The 18,105-nt window shown below is 42.0% G+C and overlaps 2 protein-coding genes across 3 annotated transcripts in view; one reads left to right on the top strand and one right to left on the bottom strand.

The window, feature by feature from the left end:
* AKAP9 (A-kinase anchoring protein 9) overlaps positions 1-3,673 on the top strand; it is a 104,981-nt gene extending 101,308 nt beyond the window's left edge. For both annotated transcript variants that reach the window (XM_084214816.1, XM_084214815.1), the window contains 4 exons: positions 569-654; positions 1,357-1,432; positions 2,285-2,424; positions 3,058-3,673. In XM_084214816.1, the coding sequence (XP_084070942.1) occupies positions 569-654; positions 1,357-1,432; positions 2,285-2,424; positions 3,058-3,101 (346 nt within the window). In that variant the 3' untranslated portion in view covers positions 3,102-3,673. The remainder of the gene's footprint in view (positions 1-568; positions 655-1,356; positions 1,433-2,284; positions 2,425-3,057) is intronic.
* Positions 3,674-3,997: 324 nt separating this feature from the next.
* On the bottom strand, positions 3,998-15,735 carry CYP51A1 (cytochrome P450 family 51 subfamily A member 1). Its single transcript, XM_084206645.1, has 10 exons — positions 15,486-15,735; positions 14,327-14,425; positions 13,160-13,336; positions 9,580-9,706; positions 8,515-8,689; positions 8,216-8,335; positions 7,550-7,745; positions 6,871-6,966; positions 5,810-5,978; positions 3,998-5,151 (listed from the first exon to the last, which is right to left on the bottom strand). The coding sequence occupies exons 1-10, from the start codon at positions 15,657-15,659 to the stop codon at positions 4,973-4,975; spliced, it is 1,512 nt and encodes a 503-aa protein (XP_084062771.1). The 5' UTR covers positions 15,660-15,735; the 3' UTR covers positions 3,998-4,972.
* Between the last annotated feature and the right edge of the window lie 2,370 nt (positions 15,736-18,105).

Genomic DNA, 18,105 nt, shown 5'->3' with positions numbered 1-18,105 from the left:
TAGTCCTTTGAATTTCACAAGACTAAGGCTGAGCAGGAATTGGTGAGAAAGAAAAAGTAAAGTTTATTACTGCATAGTACTGCCATGTTGCTTACAAACCCCCAGGCACTTCTGCTTGCTGTTGTTCTGAACCTTGTGTGTTATATAAATTCAAGGAAGCGTTCACGTACCTGTTGTGAGAATTTTACTCATAGTGCTCTGCAGTTGCAGTTTTGGAGCTGCAAGAGAGCAAAAAAGTATATTTAGTATGATTTTAAAATACTGGTGTGCTGTAGCTTAGGTGTTTGAGCCATTTACTGTCCACTTGGACATATACAGCGCCTCTGGAATTGTGCAGGTGAAACTGAAAGCAGGTTTGGACAAAAGATGGTCTTTCTTAAGGACATGCAAAAAGATGTTTTGTACTTGATACTCAGGTTTTAGATGCCCATCTGTTAATTTTGCTTGCTGGAAATAGCAAGAAATTCTTATACTTTCTAGAATACAAGAAGCAGATTACTTTTATCAGACTATTTCATTTATCCTGAAGCTGTTTGTTTTTTGGTTTTTTTTTAAATTTCAAATGTAGAATGAAGTTCCTGGTTCGTCGATGGCACAGAGTTACAGGTTCTGGTATTCTGACTATCAATAGGGATGTCTTTAGCCAGAACACAGGTACGTCACAGTCCAGTAATGACTGATAAAATGATATTCACAAGTCATACCACTGCTTAATGGAGATGGGTTTTAATTTGTGTTGTCCTCATGTGGAATGAATGGGGGCTGTTCCCTCTTTCTTTTTCTATAGTTGTTTGGATTAACCTATTTCTCATTTTCATGCTCAGCACAGACACTAACCTATTTGATTTCTCTTCAGTTTTGTTTTGCTCCATCGTGGGTGGGATTTAAAAAATATATGGAAGGTTTCCCTATGGAGCATGTTCATGAAAGCAGTTTTAGCTGAGTCATTGGAGTTTTTGTAGGAGAGCTGCACCATGGGGTCCTTAGAACAAAAGCTTGTCATTCTTTTGTTACAGGTTTAAGTCTGGGAAATAACAGTTTCCTGTTTGCTTTTTGTAGGAGTCTAAGGAGAATCAGAAGCTTCTTTATTATTTACTGTCTGTTTAGGCCTGCACTAAAATCTTTGCACAGTCTTTGAGAGTTTTCTCATTGACGTCAGTGAGGCCAGGATTTCACCTCTGCTTTTGCTTGAGGAAGTCTGAAAGTGGCCTACACTTGTTAAATGCCATTTTTGTGATATGCAAACAGAAAACTCCTATCTGAGATTCCCAGTAAAGTGCAAAAGGTTTTCTCTTTTTTCGTTTTCAAGGCACTGCTTTTTGTATTTCTAATATTCTGTATGTTTTGTATTTCTAGGTAATGAATTACGGCCTGATTCATTTTCTGGTGGCATGGATCTTTATGGAGAACAGAGGCATTCTTCTAGAGCCAGGTCAGTCCAGGCATGGAATCTCCTACATCTCCTATAAGCTTTCAACATATTTGGGTTTTTATTATTATTCTCTTTCAGGCACTGTTTAAATAACTGGAAGCCTCAGTGTGTACAGCTAAGGTTTGTAACCTTTGATGCTGCAAGATCTAACTTTTTTGTAAGAATATGTCAAAAATGGTGTCTCAGGCATTCAGTGTGTGATTACTCATCACATGATTGAGGCAAAGCTTGCACACCTCTGCCAGTGAAACTGGGTATTTTTCATCACAGGCAACATTTTTATGAGTGCCATCGTACTTTGGTGAGCTTATATGAAGTTGTGAGTTCAGATCTTCACTGAATATCAAATTTTAGCCATTTTTGGGTTTCATTTTCATGTAAACCACCTCAATATTTGTATTGTCTTAGTTTGTCATAACCATAACAGTTTCCATGGTAAAAACCTTTAATCTATTTTAGCCACTATTCACTTTTACTTACAGAGAGTAATGACAAGAGGCAGAATCCTGTAAAGATGGCAGTGTCCTTGTTGACACAAGCTTCTTAATAGAAAACTAAACTTCAATCTACCATGGATTCTTCTGCAATCTCACTAGGAATTTGCTGGTCAGTCTTTGTCTCAAAAAAATGCAGCAACAAATCCTGTGCAGTAGAAAGAAAAGGCCAGAAACAAAAAGTCAGTTTCTCTGACTTGGGCAGTAAGTGGCAGGGAGGTTAAATGAGTTTTATGTGCTTGCTACTACATGGATATGGAGGCCATAAAGTATCCCTGCCTACAGTATTTTGCTGTGTTGCTGATATTTTTACTCCAAATTTCCCTTTTTGAAACGGTGTGTGTTGTTGTGCCCCTAGGCTGCAGGGGATGCATGCTGATTTAAACCCAGTGTCCTTCGCCTGTCCCCAGCTGCAGAACTACGACCCCGAAAGGGCTCTGACAGATTACATCCACCGCCTGGAGGCACTGCAGAAGCGGCTCGGCAGCGTGCAGTCAGGTGGGGCTCAGGCACCCTCCCCAGCACCTCTGGGCAGCACAGGGCTGCTGGTTCTCTGAGATACGTAACAAACAACTTCCATTTCAATTTTCAGCCTTAAACAAGAGGCATTTCTGAGCTGTAGCAAAAAGCTTACAAGAAGATTGTAAAATTCTTTGAAAAGCGACACAAGCGTGCCTTCAGTATAGGTTTTGAAATTATTTGTAACACTTTACTTCCCTGATCTCTAATAAATGCACAGCAAGGATTCAGTTGGCATCTTGCTAAGAGTTTAAGTTATATGGAGAAAAATGTACCCAGAAAATTGGGATATGGGAGTGGAATTTTTTCTCCTACCACTTTGATTACAGAAGTTACAGTCAATTTGTCCCATATATGAAGACAATTTTTGTACTGAAAGAGGAATACATCAAGAAAATTGTCAGGACAATGGGATGAAATTTATCGAACTTGAGTTTTGAAGTTCTTGTGTTTGTCTTCCTCCTCATTTGGGAAGTTTTATTCTTAAAAAGATTTGATCTATAAAAGTCCCTATTCTATTACTTCCCCTGTAAAATCTTTCCTGCTTATTCAGCTGAATGAACATATGTACTTGTTCCAAGTAATCCTGATGAGTTTTTCTCCATTTTACAGGTTCGACTTCATACACTCAGTTGCACATGGGTATAAGAAGATAATAATACCCTTCAACATCTCCATCACTGGCAGTGATGCTAACAGATTGCCTTCTGTAAATCTGTGCTCTTTCTGTGCTTTTGTATAATGTGTATATTGTGGGACCAATATGAACACTGCTGTATGATTGTATACAGTTCCATCCTGGCACACCCACAGAGACTGGGATTTATGGATGTAGGCACTTTGTGTTTATGGGGAAAAAAAATCTGGACAAAAAAAATCCCCAAACCCGCCCCCCGCCCCGCCAAAAAAATCCCTCCAAACCCAAAACACCCCCCCCAACCATTAAATTACATGTATATTTGTGGAATGCTAATTTAAATGATTAACTTATGAAGTGTGTATTTATCAAAAGGGTGCGAAGATGAAACTTGTGTATTAATTAAATTGAGCTACATTCAGCAAAATTTTCTTGCACTTTTTCTGGCAAGGCTACTGAAGTTACATTGACTCTCGTAATATTTGCTACTGGCAGTGCAGACAGAATATCACTTGTAGAGACCTATTTTTGTAATGGTAGAAGTTTTGAATTTTATGGGTATTTTGTCAAAGTACTGAAATAAACATGACTTCATGCTTCTAAGTGTGTTGAAGAAACGCTCCCTTATTCACATGGAACAGGTTGGTCCTGCCTGAATTCCTCCTGCTTGTAGTGACTGCATCTAGACTTTTTACAGATTCCAAAGTACTGCTTTCAGAGAGAGGGAGAGGGGCAAGCCTGGTTTCTGCAGACCTTGGTCACATCTGACAGGGCTGGGAGGGAAGAGCCTGTGCTCCCTCATCTGCCATGACTGATACAAATACAAGGTTTTAGAACAGTTACACCGAATTTAGGCCAGGAAGGACAAGACAAAACCCTGGTTACATGGAGCTCTGCTGAAGGGGGTCACTGCCCACTTCAAGAGAGAGTTACAAATTTACTGATGAAACTTTTTCAAAAAGAAGTACAGAGTTGAGCATGGAAAACTTCCCCAAGATGTTTGTTTACAAATTTAATTCAAAATTCCCATGAGTCAGAGCTCATTACCATTTATCATAAGCACTCTTGAACCAAACACCATTTAACAAAGCTGCATGAGTCAGTACAAACCCAGACAACAGTCAGCTATTTCACCTTTTTACACAAAAACATGTTATTTACAAAATTCATGTTGTTGGTATCTTCATATTGTTACTCTTACACTTGACATCAAGCTTCCAGAGATCACCACTTTCAAATTTTTTTTAGAGAATTACTTGTTGCTTTCTGAACATAAGCATTTTATAACTACTTCAAGTTAGACAGTTAAATGGCTCATTCTTGAAATGACTTACCTGTGAACACTTTGAACTCTGCCTACCACTTAGCTGTACAGTAACATTTTCTTAAATCAGCCAAGATCATCACTCACTTGGAACAGAATCATAAATGCCAGAGGAAGGGCACCACCAAGTACAGTCCCCTGTGGTGCCTGTTCCCAGATGGGTTTGCTGAAATGGGGTACAGAGGCAAGGTAGGCAGCCTTGCCCCTTGATTATCTGGGGAAAGTAATCTTCAATTATTTTTCAAAAGGAAGGAGCTCCACTTGTAGAAATTACTTTTTTCTTCATTAAGAGGATCTGGCATGCACCTTAAAAGTGTTACATCAATAGAAAAGATGCTTTTGCTTTAAAAATGCAATGAGAAAATTGTAGAACAAGCAATTATACACAGCAGCAGTAAACAGTGTGGGCAAACAAAATAGATGCAAAACTTCTGCATTTGGTAGACTACTGCTGCTTTCATAACAGTAGATTCATCAGCTTCCATTTGCCACTTATTCTGTCACAATTTTATTCAGAAGTCTGTTAGTTCACACAAATTTAAAAAGTAAGGTTTTAGTGCCAGAGTTTACAGTGACCGCCTCTTGTATCTGATAACAGGGTTGTTAGGTGTGTGTATCATTGTTGTATAATTTATAGTTGGAAAATAGTCATTGATGAGATCAAATTCATACAAACGAAGCAAAGTAGACCAAATAGTCTTAATTTGAACATAAGCGAAGTTTTCTCCAATGCAGCGATGACGGCCTAAAAAGAAAGCCATAAAATTCAGTTTGAATATTTTACTGGATTGCCTTTGACAATCACAAAACTTCAGAAGTTTTATGCAGACAGTAGTTGCCCCTTTCTCAGCAATCTGAGACTCTGATGTTTCACATACCCCATTCTATAGTTCCACCCAAGTCTTATTTTTCCAAGTTGTCACTGCATAAAACAGACGAGTAAGTGGAATGAGATTGCGCTGTTCTGTCCCCACTAGAGAGCATTAATTTATGTATCAGGAAAGAAGCATTTGCAACACAGAAATTAGATCAGCTCTAACACTATCACAGCAATATTTGCAAACTGTTCTAAAAGTTGGGACTCTGCAGACTTTTTCTCTGCCTTCAACTGAACTTGTGTTACCAGGTTTGTCCTTGATTTGAAAAGATGTGAGTCAAGTGTCACTCACACTAACCTGAAGGTGTTTTGATAACTGCTGTGAGAGACATATACAGCTATGACTAATGCAGAACTATTAACTTTATTCCTTTAACAACACCTTCAGAGTAAGAAACTTTTCAGGCAAAAACAGAAAAAAAAACTCTATCCTCAGCTGCTGCAGTGTGGAGAGGTGCTGTAGGAGATAGCTGGTGTGAGCCACCTCAGCACAACCTCACACAAGGTGCTGCATTCTCTTACTCACCAGCACCAAATGGGATGTATGTAAACTTCTCTCCAGCTGCTGGGTTATCTTGGAGGTATCTGTCAGGCTTGAAGTCCAGAGCATCATTCCAGGAGTCTCTGAGCCTGTGATTAACAGTGGGAGATACGCACACTTGATGGCCAGGGGGAATATTGTATCCAGCAACAGTCTACAAGAGAAGAGACAAGACCGCACATGACAAAATGTCTCCATTATTCTTTTTAAAATGTTACCTGAAGTGTTATATCATGAGGCTTTAAATTTCAAGAGTTTTTGGCCAAGTGCATTTAAAATTACTGCAACCTAACAAATTCCTCTCATACTTTAACAGGACACAGTGCTGAAGTATTTGCAGGAACCTTCCAGCTATTTTAGTAAGGCTGACAATTCTACAGAAGGAGGTTTTAAAAAAAAAGAATTAAATTAAAATTTATTGAAAGCCTTTGACATTGAAGAGACATAATTAAAAAAATACTTGCATTTTTTGACATGGTACCGTACTTGTACAAATAGCAAGTTTTCTTTCAGATTTACCTAGCTTGTATTAATTGCATGCCAAATTTTTCTATTAGGGCAATTAAAAGTACATGGCAAACAAAATAATGGTGGCACCAAACTAAGCTCAAATAAGACTGGTAACTACGAGAAAGGGCCGGTTTTGCTGAAGAACGCTGCACATGGCTGTTGCTGGATCCCAGAGCTGCCCTTTTCCGGGTGGAACAATCCCTGTTCCCTCAGCCTCTCACCACCAGTGCTGCAGCCCCCTCCCAGTCAGGTGGCCCTCTGCTTGTTTCACTTCATCAGTCTTTTGCTTGCTGGGGGCTGCAGGGGTCTGAAACTGGACACAATTCCACATGAAGGTAAAAAAATACCAAGTTCAAGGTATCAATTGTTTTCCTAACTCAACACTGGCTATGCTAGCACTGACAGAACCCCAGAATGCCATCAGCTTTCCTCCCTGCCAGCAAACACAGCTCACTTGTGTTTCCTTCTGCCAGCTGAGATACCTCTGACCTCACCTGTGCTGCTGCAGTGAAATTAGCTCTAAAAAGTGTCCTCACCTGAGGAGTTCTGGCCATTCTCATCATGGTCATTATAGGAGGTCTAAGCCTTAAAGTTTCTTTTAGACAGCGATCCAGCAAACTGAGGTCCTTGATCTGAAAATAGAGAGAAAATGATGTACCAAAATATAGCCAAGTTTATTCAACACAAACAAAATGCTATTTTATACCATTTAAAAACATAAAATAGTGAAGAGTAAGCAGTTTCTATTTACCTGTACTTCATTGGCTACACTGATTATTTTTTTCCATTTGATTCAATTAAGAAGGAAAAAAATCACTCACCAGTGCAATAAAATACAACTACTGTCTTAGTGATTTGTCCCTTAAGTATCTTCTGTTGCTTAATTAAAGAACAAGGTCACACTGCATTGCTTTCCTCAGTGAAAATAGGAGGATCTTCTACAGAACTGTCATTTATTAAATAAACATAGGAAATGCAATTTCCCTAATGAACACTGGTTAAAAAAACAGTACCAAGCTGAAAACTTACTTGGACAGGAAGAGAAGAGGAAATGTACTGGCAAACAGCATTTATCAGAGAATGACTGTGCCAATTATTATTTTAACACAAAAGCATGTGACTGTATTTCAGGTCCAATGAGCTTTTAATTTTTTTTTTTTTAAATAAGCATCTAAAAGTATGAAAATACCCCTCAGACTAATGTAACATACAGACCTGGTCGTAAGTTAAGGGTGGCAAGTCCTCCCCACACACTGCTTTCTGTTCTGCATAGCACTGCTCCTGTAGGGCTTTGTCCCTGGCGAGGAAGAAGCCGAGCCAGGCGCTGGTGGTGGAGGAGGTGTGCTGCCCTGCCAGCAGCAGCCCGATCAGCATCCCCGCAATCTCATCGTCCGTCAGCGGCCGCCCGTCCCTGCAGCGAACGGAACCACGCTGGAGCTTCATCTGGTCACATTTCACTATGCAGCATTGCTATTTACACAGTAGCATCTACAATTTCTTCTAAGGTACTCCTTATTCCTGCTACTCTTTTACTGCCTACCCTAAATGAAGAGGCAAAAGATCCAAGGGTAGGGAGAAGGGATAACAGAGGGAGAGTGACTCTATAGGGGCCTTAAAGAAAATCATTCCTCAACAGCCAGCAAAGATAAAGGAAGCAACCTCAGTCACCTCATGACCACCAATGAGAATCTCAGAATTGTGAATAACCATTGACAACTGAAGTTTTAAACCTGGTTTTAAGAATACAACTAGAACAAATTGCATGCAACAAAACCAATTCAGAACATGCGAAACTGTTTCTTGGGCTGTGGTAGATAGTTCTAACTAAAGAGCTCAAAGCTAATGTAAATCTTCAAACAAGTCTTTAAACTCTTGGCTTACTTGTATGAAGCATCAAGTAGAGTTTGGAGCATGTCATCCTCCTTTTTCTCAGACTTTCGACGTTTCTGGATAACCTTGTAGAAAATATTCTTTATTTCTCTGTGTGCTCGATCTCGTCGCCTGCGATTTAAAACACTTCCATTAGCAACTTTACACAACATAACACAAAATGCTTATGAGCATTTATTGGGATGTCTAGAATAGCTTGCAAAGAAGAAGTGGTGGGGATGGGGGGCAATCCAAACAACAATAATGTTTAGATAAAATGCTAAAGTTGCTTCCTCTGTCAGTGCTGGTACCTGAAGCTCGGCAGAGGCAGCCAGCCTGGCAGCAGCCAGGCAGCGTGAGTGAAACCCCCATCCAGGTCGGCGTACAGCTGAGCCACCTTCTCGTCCAGCAGGCCTCGGATCTCCTTCCCATGCAAGCAATGGCTTGCCGTCAAAATGATCAGCTCTGAAAGGGCTTCAAACAGGTCTGAGGAAGGGTTTGAAAAACATTACTGAAGTGTGGCTGACCAGATGTCTCTTTGAACAACTCTTTAATTAGATCACGGATACCTTTTTTCTAAGGTATTTCTTTCTAGAAATTTTTTAGCAGAGTTAGTAATTCTTCCAAAGCAAGCCATACATCATAAGCTCAATCCTTAATAAATATAAGTCATACAAAGATTTAACCCTGAAATCCAAATCCATAGGAAATCAGTTAATTTTGCTGCTCACTGAATTATTTTTTATAGTAGTCCTTTGACACTTAAATATAAATTTATATATTACCATATTATTAACTATATTTACATATAAATCATATACATTCAAAATAATTCAATATATTAAAACATGACATGTATTAGATAATTTTTATGCATTTAAATGTAAGTTTGTATGTTTAAAGAATATTTGACACTGTTATGCAACTCTGAGCTTGCACTTTGGTCACTAATGTAACCATATCAGCTTCAAAGACAGTTTTTCACTGCAGAAACTCCCAGAGCCAAGATCTTCAGCACAGGCTCTCTAGGAAGTCAGAGCTGCAGCTTTTCCCAGGGACTAAGAAGTGGTTACACTGAGCTGACTGATACCACCCAAAATGAGCAAAACTGGTGCACTATGAGCTGACTACGAAAGCAGAACTAAGATAGTCCTTCATTCCTTTCAGTGATTTTCTGAGCAGCTGTGTTCTCCAATAGTCTTATACTTGATTTTGAAAAACCTGTATTTTCTTTCTTCTGATATTCAGTACACTTTTACCTATGTAATTATTTTTAATTTCTTTTATATTGCAGTACATCTTTTACAAAAATATACTACATTGGCCTTAAGTACTTCCCAGAAAACTGGTGGAAAAATGCATTTGATCCTGCTTACTTTTCTCTCCACATTCTCCCCATGCTTTGAAATACTCCTTTGTTTCTTCTTCAATCACAGATACATGCTGTCTAAACTGGGCAATGTTTAGTCCAGTTTTGAGCATCTTCTTCTGTTCCAAAAATATCTAAAAGAACCAAGACAGAATACGCAGTCAGTAAGTACAAGGATCATCATATTAATATGATTAAAACTTATTAGAATTTCTACTATAAGAACATCCAAAAGTAAACGGGGATTATGATTAGGACTGCAGGGTACAGCAGATACTCAGTTTTTACTAATAGGTAATACTCTGTTTTTCACTTCTTTGTCTTTCAAGCAATAGTTCAGAAACATTCAAGTAAAATAATAGCTCAAAGGAGCTGCAGTTCTCTCTTTTGCAGTACCAAGCAAAAAAAATATTTTAATATCTTAATTAAGCTTTATCCCTGAAGATACAAGATGCATGCAAAGTTGAACTATGAAATGCCCTTTAGATATGTAATCACAAGCATAACCAGCCCTATCTTGGCAAAATCTGGATTTAGCCTGTGTCCCCTGACGTGTGGCCTCCTCACTTTCTCTCCCTCTCCTGTGTTCTCTCAGGCAAAAGGACCTTGAACTAGAGATGAGCCTTTCTTTTACAGAGCCCTCTGATCTCACTGCCCAGGAAGTCAGACAGGCAGGATGCAAACTGCTTCCTAGGAAAATGGTGAGTTTCACACCCTTCTCAGGTCTTCCTCTTTTTCTATGTATAGGTTCACAGCTAACAAACCTACTGGTGAAAAGCCCTTTGTTAGATGAGAACCATCCAATGTCATTGACAGACATTGACTCAGAAAATTATTTATTAGATTTTTAAGCCCTAATTATGAGTGAGGCATCTGCCCTATAGCTCTGCACTGTACCATGAGTAATACACCAAAAACTGTCTTCCCACCAAGGGCTCTGCATGTACAATACAGAACTAAAGGCATTAAGGGAAAAGCTACTTCCCAGAAGCTTCTGTTTTGAGAATGCAGTGAGGACCCCAGCAGTCTGTCAGAGGGCACACATGCCACAGAGCAGAGACAAGCACATTTTCCCTTGCAGCATGCTAGCCAGTCTCTAGCTTGATGGAGACAGGAATAGCACATAGGAGTGAACACATCCTCTGGAATTTCAGCTCCTCTCAACAAAAAACTATCTGCAAGAGGCTTGGAGTGAGAAGAGAGAGAGTGAATATGAGCTGACATATTGACTATGGATATTAACAATTACCAGAATCACTGGTAAGCAAGCAAGTTACTAATTTTGAAGAATAAGGGATGGCTCTTCCAAACACATGACTGCAAGTCACAGAATTAATAGACAGTTAGCAGCTTAAGCAGAGAAAAGGGGGTCTCAAAAGAAACTTCAGGGTGACCCATCAGTTGTAGAATGCCAACGAAATTTTCCATGGCTCTCTAAATGCCTTCCTATTAGATGTCTGAAATGAAATTGTGGTGGTGATACTGTGCAAAAAAAACCCAGCTTACCTCTAGCAGAATGCATTCTGGCCACAACTGGCTGTGCTACCTCTCTAGCTTCACAGAGGGAAAGTAAAGATAATCTGTCAGAGATAATTTAAAGGTCAATAGCAAACTCCCTGCATCTCCTTGCTGTGGAAAAAGAGTAATTTTGGTGGGAAAAAAGGATTTTTCTGAGGCACCTGAATCTGCAGAGATAATAGGAAAGACATCCTTCTGGTATCAAAAGTATGAATTAAGCAAACACATCCACAGATACCCAAGGCTTACTGAGTAAAATGGTTCATCTCTTGACTAAAGCAGAATTCAAGTGCACTCTAGGGAAAAAGAAAACCTAAGGTGACTGTACAAAAATACCTGATTTCAGGAAAAAAGCAACAAAAAGCTGTATATGGTGGGCCAATGAGGTAGGCCTTAATAGTCCCTATGCTCCTGAAATACATGGTAGTAAGAAATGCACATTTCCAAGGAGCTTACAGAAAATTCTACAAAACAGATGGATAAGATTAGATCACATCAAAGAACTAGCTCTTGCATGAAGAGAGACATTTAAATCCATCCACAAATGAAAGGCATGAAAGCAGAAGTCAAACCATCTGTAACAAGTGGGTTACCTTTCCCAGAATTAAGGACAAACCATGACCTTTAAGTTTCAAGCAGACATCCCAAGACAGTCAGAATCCACAAAACAAGCACAACACAGTGAAAGTCTGGCTAGCTTAGCAGCCTGATTCACAGATACTCTTCTGAAACAAGTATATACCAGAAAAGAACATGAGATGTACTGCAGAGAATTGTGCATCCCCCACACTCCAGCAGCTGCAAAAGTGATTCACAACTCCATCCCTGACTTTTTGAGGAAGACCTCTGACTATGTGAACTGGCAGAAACAAGTCCGTTAGAATGGCCCTACTCAGGGAAGAGATCTCCTAAGACATAAAAAATGATCCCCTCCTTGTTACCCTGCTGGTTCTCAAAGGGATGAGGAGCTATGCAAATCCATCAAGTGGCAAAGAACCTACCACCCAACCAACAAATTCTCCCCCAGACTGCTATCCACAATTTAGTACTTCTGACAAAGGAGGAGAAAACCAAGTTCTCCTTTACCTACTTAGAAAGTAGCAAGTTGTAGGTAGCTAGCTGTGTATGAGATCTCCAAAAGAACAGGGTAAGGACAACATGCTTATTCTGTGCATTATGGTGGCTCATTGCAAAATGCCAGCGTGGAGACAACGAGAGTAGTGATTATTGCCCCTAAGCCAATCATTAATAGGGCAACAATCACAGCACGTAGGCAGGGATGAATGAAGAAGAATGCTAAGGAAGAAAATAAATTGATGGTCACAGAAACTAATCGAATGACTGGCATTCATACTAACAAAATGACATCAGAACTGAAGATCTAAAATAAAGTACATCACAGTGCTGTTTCTTCCACCCAACTACTCTGCTATGCAACATGCACTGAACACCGAGTGCCAGTGGAGCAAGCGGGACCCCAGAAAAGTTGGCTTCTGCACTTTGAGAGTCTGAGGTGACAGGCCACCCTCACAAACAAGAAAGCAGCCAATGCTTAGCTCAGATACAATGCCACGTGACACAGCCCCCGTGCTCTCATACAGACTGTATTCCGCAAACATACACAGAATGATTTCTGTCTGAGCAAAACAAACCTTGGGTTCAAACTCTTAAATTATTACTCCCATGTCTAGATTTGGCATGGCATAAATATAAAGTTACCACTCTTAGGGCTTTCTCAGAAGAAAGACCTGAAGTTGCTTGGAAGGAAAAAGCAAGATGTAGGCTGTGGCATGCTGCAAGGGAAGAAAAACGTGACTCACTAGTTATTCCTCTATAGTCAGATAGATTAGATGGTGTCAAGAAGAAAAGATAACATCTAGAGTGATAAATGGCCAGGTGATAAAGAAAGCAACCTGAACATACCAGATTATCCACATGAGACTGTTTACCTACTGCAATACGCCATCATATGAACACAACCCTGCCACACAGAGCCGAGAGCTCAGGGCTGCCTACTCAGCACTGAAACTGCCCTGCTGTTCCCCTGCTGTGGAACTGCAGACACAAACCGCGTTCGGGACGTCGTACGCAACGCCCTTGCCGAAGACCGGCGTGGTCAGCCGCGAGTACACATCCTCCGCGTTCAGGTCTTCGTTCTTGCTATTGAAGAGCAGGGCAGCAGCATCGCTACCCAGCAAGTATGTGAATGTCTTGCCAACCATAGTGAAACTGAACACAGGTCCATACTAAGAGAGAGAATAAACAAAAAAACAATTTATTTGAAATAAGAAGAAAAGTCATTAAATCCCAATCTCGTACAGTCTTTCATAAATTACTTTTTCTCCCAAGAAGTATCCAGACATTTAAGAAAGATAAATATATTTTAAAACACATTTAAATCCATTCTCAATGTACATACCAGTGATATCTAATGTTATAACGAACACATCTGAGCATGCACATTTTAAAACCATTTATTTTACATAACATTAATAAAAGATCAATCACACTAAAAAAACTAGCAGAGAGACTGCGGCATACATTGACCCCAGTAATCTACAAACACTGTCTTGAAAAATTCTGGATTTATGGAGTTATACATAGATAATTAGGGGTAAATGTGATTTTGAAGTTTAAAAGTCATCTCCAGCAGACCTTCATGCACCAGATTTGGCTTTCTCTTAGCTAACAAAGCTAAGATTTAAGCTTATAATCTAGTTTTAGACAACGTGAAACTGCTTGATAAATTTAAATTAATTGAAATTAAGGCTCTACTGATTTTGTTAATTCCTTCCAGGATGTACAGTATAAAAATTACTGAGGTTTTATACACCAGCTCTTTTAACATCAGAGAGGCCTTAAAATTCATCAAGTTGCCCACAGAGGTGGTCAGCTACATTCCAACCTGGTCATAGATTGGTAAAGAATGTGAGTAGAAGTTACCAATTACAGTAAGAAATAATTTCATGCAAATGACTTTTTAATTAACTTGTGATTCAGCTATGAGTATTACCCAAATGTACAAGCATATTTGTGATGTGAATCACGAGAGCTCAGAAAACACTACTGCTACATAAAGAGATCTGAAGATCACAGAGCCTACTGTGCACACTCCATTCCATATTTGCAGTGGTAAATGAGAATGAACTGATTTTAAACAGGCCCCAGACAGACAACTTAAGAGATACACAAAAATATTTTTGGATATGCTCAGCCAATCATGTGGGAAAACATACCTTGTCATAAGCATTTTCCAAAAATTCAATGGGACTTTTTCCAAATGCAATTGCATGACCAAGGAAAGGGATGCCTGATGAAATAAAAGGTGGGTAGTTCTGTAGAGGAAAGAGAAAAATAAACACTGAATTTTCTTCAGAGATTATCACAGACTCATGACCTAATAGAATATCCTAAGCTGGAAGGGACCCACAAGGATCGGAGTCCAACTCCTGGCCCTGCACAGGACCATCCACAGGGGTGACAGCATGGCTGTGACAGCACGTCCTTGACAGAGCTGTCCAAACGCTTCTTGAACTCTGCCAGGCTTGGTGCTCTGACCACTTTCCTGGCGTGTGCCAATGCCCAAAAGGAATAAAATCACGTCCATTTACATAAAAACTAACCACAGGGGAAGTTTTATATATATTTGTTTCAACTCTTTTTTGAAAAGGCCAACTTTAAAAAAATATTCAGTTGTTTAGATAGAACTATATTTAAAGCAGCAAAGGTTAAAATAAAGTTAATATGATTAAGATCCTTCCTGTGCTCCTCTGAACGTGAAGAACAACGATATTGCACCCGAAAAGAAGGCAGCCAGAAACGAGGTAGTGCTGGAGGATTTGTTAAACAGCCCCTCAACAGCACCTTCAGGGGTTAGCACTGTGTTTTATACATTAGCGGACACTTTCTCTTAAGCTCCATCGATGAAACAGTACCGGGAACGCCCCTGGGTTCCGCCAGCCGCGAGTGCCTCTGCGCCCCGCGGTACCGACCGGCCCGGCGAGGCTGCCCCAGGCGCGGCTGCCCCAGGCGCGGCTGCCCCAGGCGCGGCTGCCCCAGGCGCGGCTGCCCCAGGCGCGGCTGCCCCAGGCGCGGCTGCCCCAGGCGCGGCTGCCCCAGGCGCGGCTGCCCCAGGCGCGGCTGCCCCAGGCGCGGCTGCCCCAGGCGCGGCTGCCCCAGGCGCGGCTGCCCCAGGCGCGGCTGCCCCAGGCGCGGCTGCCCCAGGTGCGGCTGCCCCAGGAGCCGCCGCTCCCCCCGCCCGGCTCCCAGCGCCGCTTCCCCCGCGCTCCCGAGGGCTGTCCCGAGGCCGCTCCCCGGGCCCGTGCCCTGCAGCGCCCGCCCGGCTCTCCCGGCCCGCGGGCACCGTCCCCGCTGCGGCCCGGCCGCCGCGCTCACCTTCTTGTCGGAGCCGAGGTGTCGCCGGTAGCCGAGCTGGAACAGGTAACCGAGGCTGAGCGCGAAGGCGGAGGCGGCCAGCACCAGGGAGAGGGGGTTGCCGACGGCCACCCGCTCCAGCAGGGACCCGCCGACCTCCATGAGGTTCAGCATCTTCTCGGCGCCCGCCGCCATCGGCCGTGGCTCCGCGGGGCAGGGCGGCGCGGTGGGCCGGGCTGGTCCGAGCCCGTGCGGCGGCTCCCGGCGCTGGGCTGATCTCTGCCCATGTGACGATTGCCGGCGCCGCAGCCAACCCGCGGCCGCGCTGCGCGGGGTGACGGCATCGCCCGGGCTGCGGCCCGCGCCATTGGCGGGCGGCGGGCGGCGGGCGGGAACCGTGAGCCGGGCCCGCCCTGCCGCCTCAGGGCTCGGCCCGCCGCCTCAGGGCACGGCCCCAGCGGCCCCGCGGCGCTCGGCGCCTGGGTGTTTGAAACGCTCGGTGTCCTCGAACACCCGGACAACGCGGTTCTCCTCCGGGAAATGAGGCTTATGACGGTGAGCCGTCCCTCGGGCATCACTGGCGGCGGCCCCGCTGGCAGCACAGGGCGCTCGTTTGTAAAGCTGCACAGCAGCCGGAGAACGAGGATGGCTTATTTGTGTTTAATTCCGGATGCGCCAAATGTTTAATGTCAGAAAACCCGCGTATTGTTTTTGAAATGAGTTTCAACTAAGATCTGAGGGTTTAAGATCAAATAGTACACAAAGCTGCATTTGGAAACAGAGCTCATCACAGCTGAGATCAGCTTGTTGTCCACATACAATTTTTCAATTCAACGGGAGTGTATCTTTATGCATTTCCAGAAAATTCTGGTTTGAGTAGGTCTTTTAGAGGCAGTATTTGCTCATCCAGTGAGTCCAGTCAGCTTCTAAAGTTTAAGTGTGTAAATCTGCGAATAGTAAGCAGGAATTACATACAACAAGACATTTCAACAGGGTACGGTTGCAAAGATTATCTGTAATGCTTTTAAATAAATTTTTGTAAAGTTCAGAAACCTAAATTCTCATAAATTCCCTCCTTCATCTGAAATAAACTATTTGTTGTCATCAGTTCTGAGTACTTTTAGTTTTGTCAACTGGAAAAGGTGCACAGGCAAAAACAAGCTTGTTACTGAATTAATATTCTTGTAGGTTTTTTTAATGTGTGTGGCAAACCCTGTATCAAGGTCTCGCAAGTGCTGAGTATTACTAGATGAGTGGAGGTAGCAGAGAACACTGGTGAATGCTGAGATGTGCATGGAATCAATCTTGAGTATCTTCAAACTCTTCCTGTCAGCTATGGGATCTAGTAAAGTTTCCCATTTGTTGACTGCAAGCTCTCAATTTCAGGGCCAAAGGAAATTCATCAGTGTAGTGATTGAGAAAGAGTTCTTTAAGAGTTCCTTCGTATTTGCAAGCCTTGACAATTCTTTCGGGGGACATGAGAGCTGTCACTGGTTGTTATTGACATTCTGCTCTGTCAGTGTATGAAGTAAGCACATTTTTGGTGCAATAGCGTCAGTCTATTTCTTCCAAGGGAGAGGATTTCCAGATTAATTACCTATATATGAATATAGGTTTTACTTAATTTTTATGTAATTACTAATTATATTTAAATTTATATAGAATAGCAAATTAGTACATTATTTTTATATCTTTACCCTATTGTATTAACAACTAAGGTAAAGCAGAGCTTTTGCAAACTATGTATGTTGTTTCTCTTGAACCTGTATCTCTTTTTTCAATCAACAGCCCAGCTTCAAACTGCATCCAGCTGTAAGCTGACAATGATTGGGAAACTCCCACCTCCCTGGAGCAATTGTTCCCTGCACCAAGCAGCAGCAGCAGCAACAGGACATCACCCCAGGACCAAAGGCTTCCCTCTTGAACAAGCCGCTCACTGGGGTCAGTTATTCTACTTGGTAAAATCCTGCCTGTTTTTCACAGTTTAAAGTTCTCAGTTACTCTTCTGCCTTACAGGGCCTGGCTGAGTGTTCTACTCAAATCTTTGCTTTTGGCAGCTGTAGAGGTTCTTGCTTTTTAAGAAAGTGCTTGTTAGATGGACTGTAGGTGGGCATCTCATGTTTACAAAGGCACAAGTGTCAGCTTTGCCCATCTTGCAGCTCATTTTCATTGGGGTTTTTTTGGTAGTGATATGAGGGCTGTTACTAATGGTCTGTCTCAGTGGTGTTGGATTTCTCTGTGTTCCTGTTTTTTATTTCCCTGCTTCCAGGTGAAAGGGGAGCACACACTTGCCTTGTCCCAGCAGGGCAGTGCAAGCTCCTGTGTACCCAGGTGCCAGAAGCCTCTGGGACTGCAGAGTTGGGCTCTTGCTGCTTAGTGGCTCCACTGATATGCAACATCTGCAAACCTCTGTCCCGCCAAAATGAACAGTTTCCAGTTCACCCAGTAAATTCCTGAGCAGTTTCCAAGGTGCACTACCTTAATCTAGAGTCATGATGGGACTCTTTCTCTGGTCCTCTCTGATGCTCTTCTTACATACCTTACAAAGATCAGCCTGTTACAAACTACTGCTCTTTGTAATAACACCTGCTTGGTGCAACATTTGACACCACTTTCATGCTGGCTACAAAAATAGAAACAC

Source organism: Fringilla coelebs (assembly GCF_963513975.1).
Source record: "Fringilla coelebs genome assembly, chromosome: 1".
NCBI classification, from domain to species: domain Eukaryota; kingdom Metazoa; phylum Chordata; class Aves; order Passeriformes; family Fringillidae; genus Fringilla; species Fringilla coelebs.
The sequence above is the reverse complement of the archived record's forward strand: the minus strand, read 5'-3'. Positions and strand labels throughout refer to the sequence as shown.

Excerpts from the sequence above, each read along its gene's own strand:
- CYP51A1 (XM_084206645.1), bottom strand. The coding sequence starts at position 15,659 with ATGGCGGCGGGCGCCGAGAAGATGCTGAACCTCATGGAGGTCGGCGGG. Across the intron at positions 9,707-13,159 it reads CGTACGACGTCCCGAACGCG|ATATTTTTGGAACAGAAGAA; the intron begins GTTTGTGTCTGC and ends TGGTTCTTTTAG. Across the intron at positions 8,690-9,579 it reads GGGAGAATGTGGAGAGAAAA|ACCTGTTTGAAGCCCTTTCA; the intron begins GTAAGCAGGATC and ends ACCCTTCCTCAG.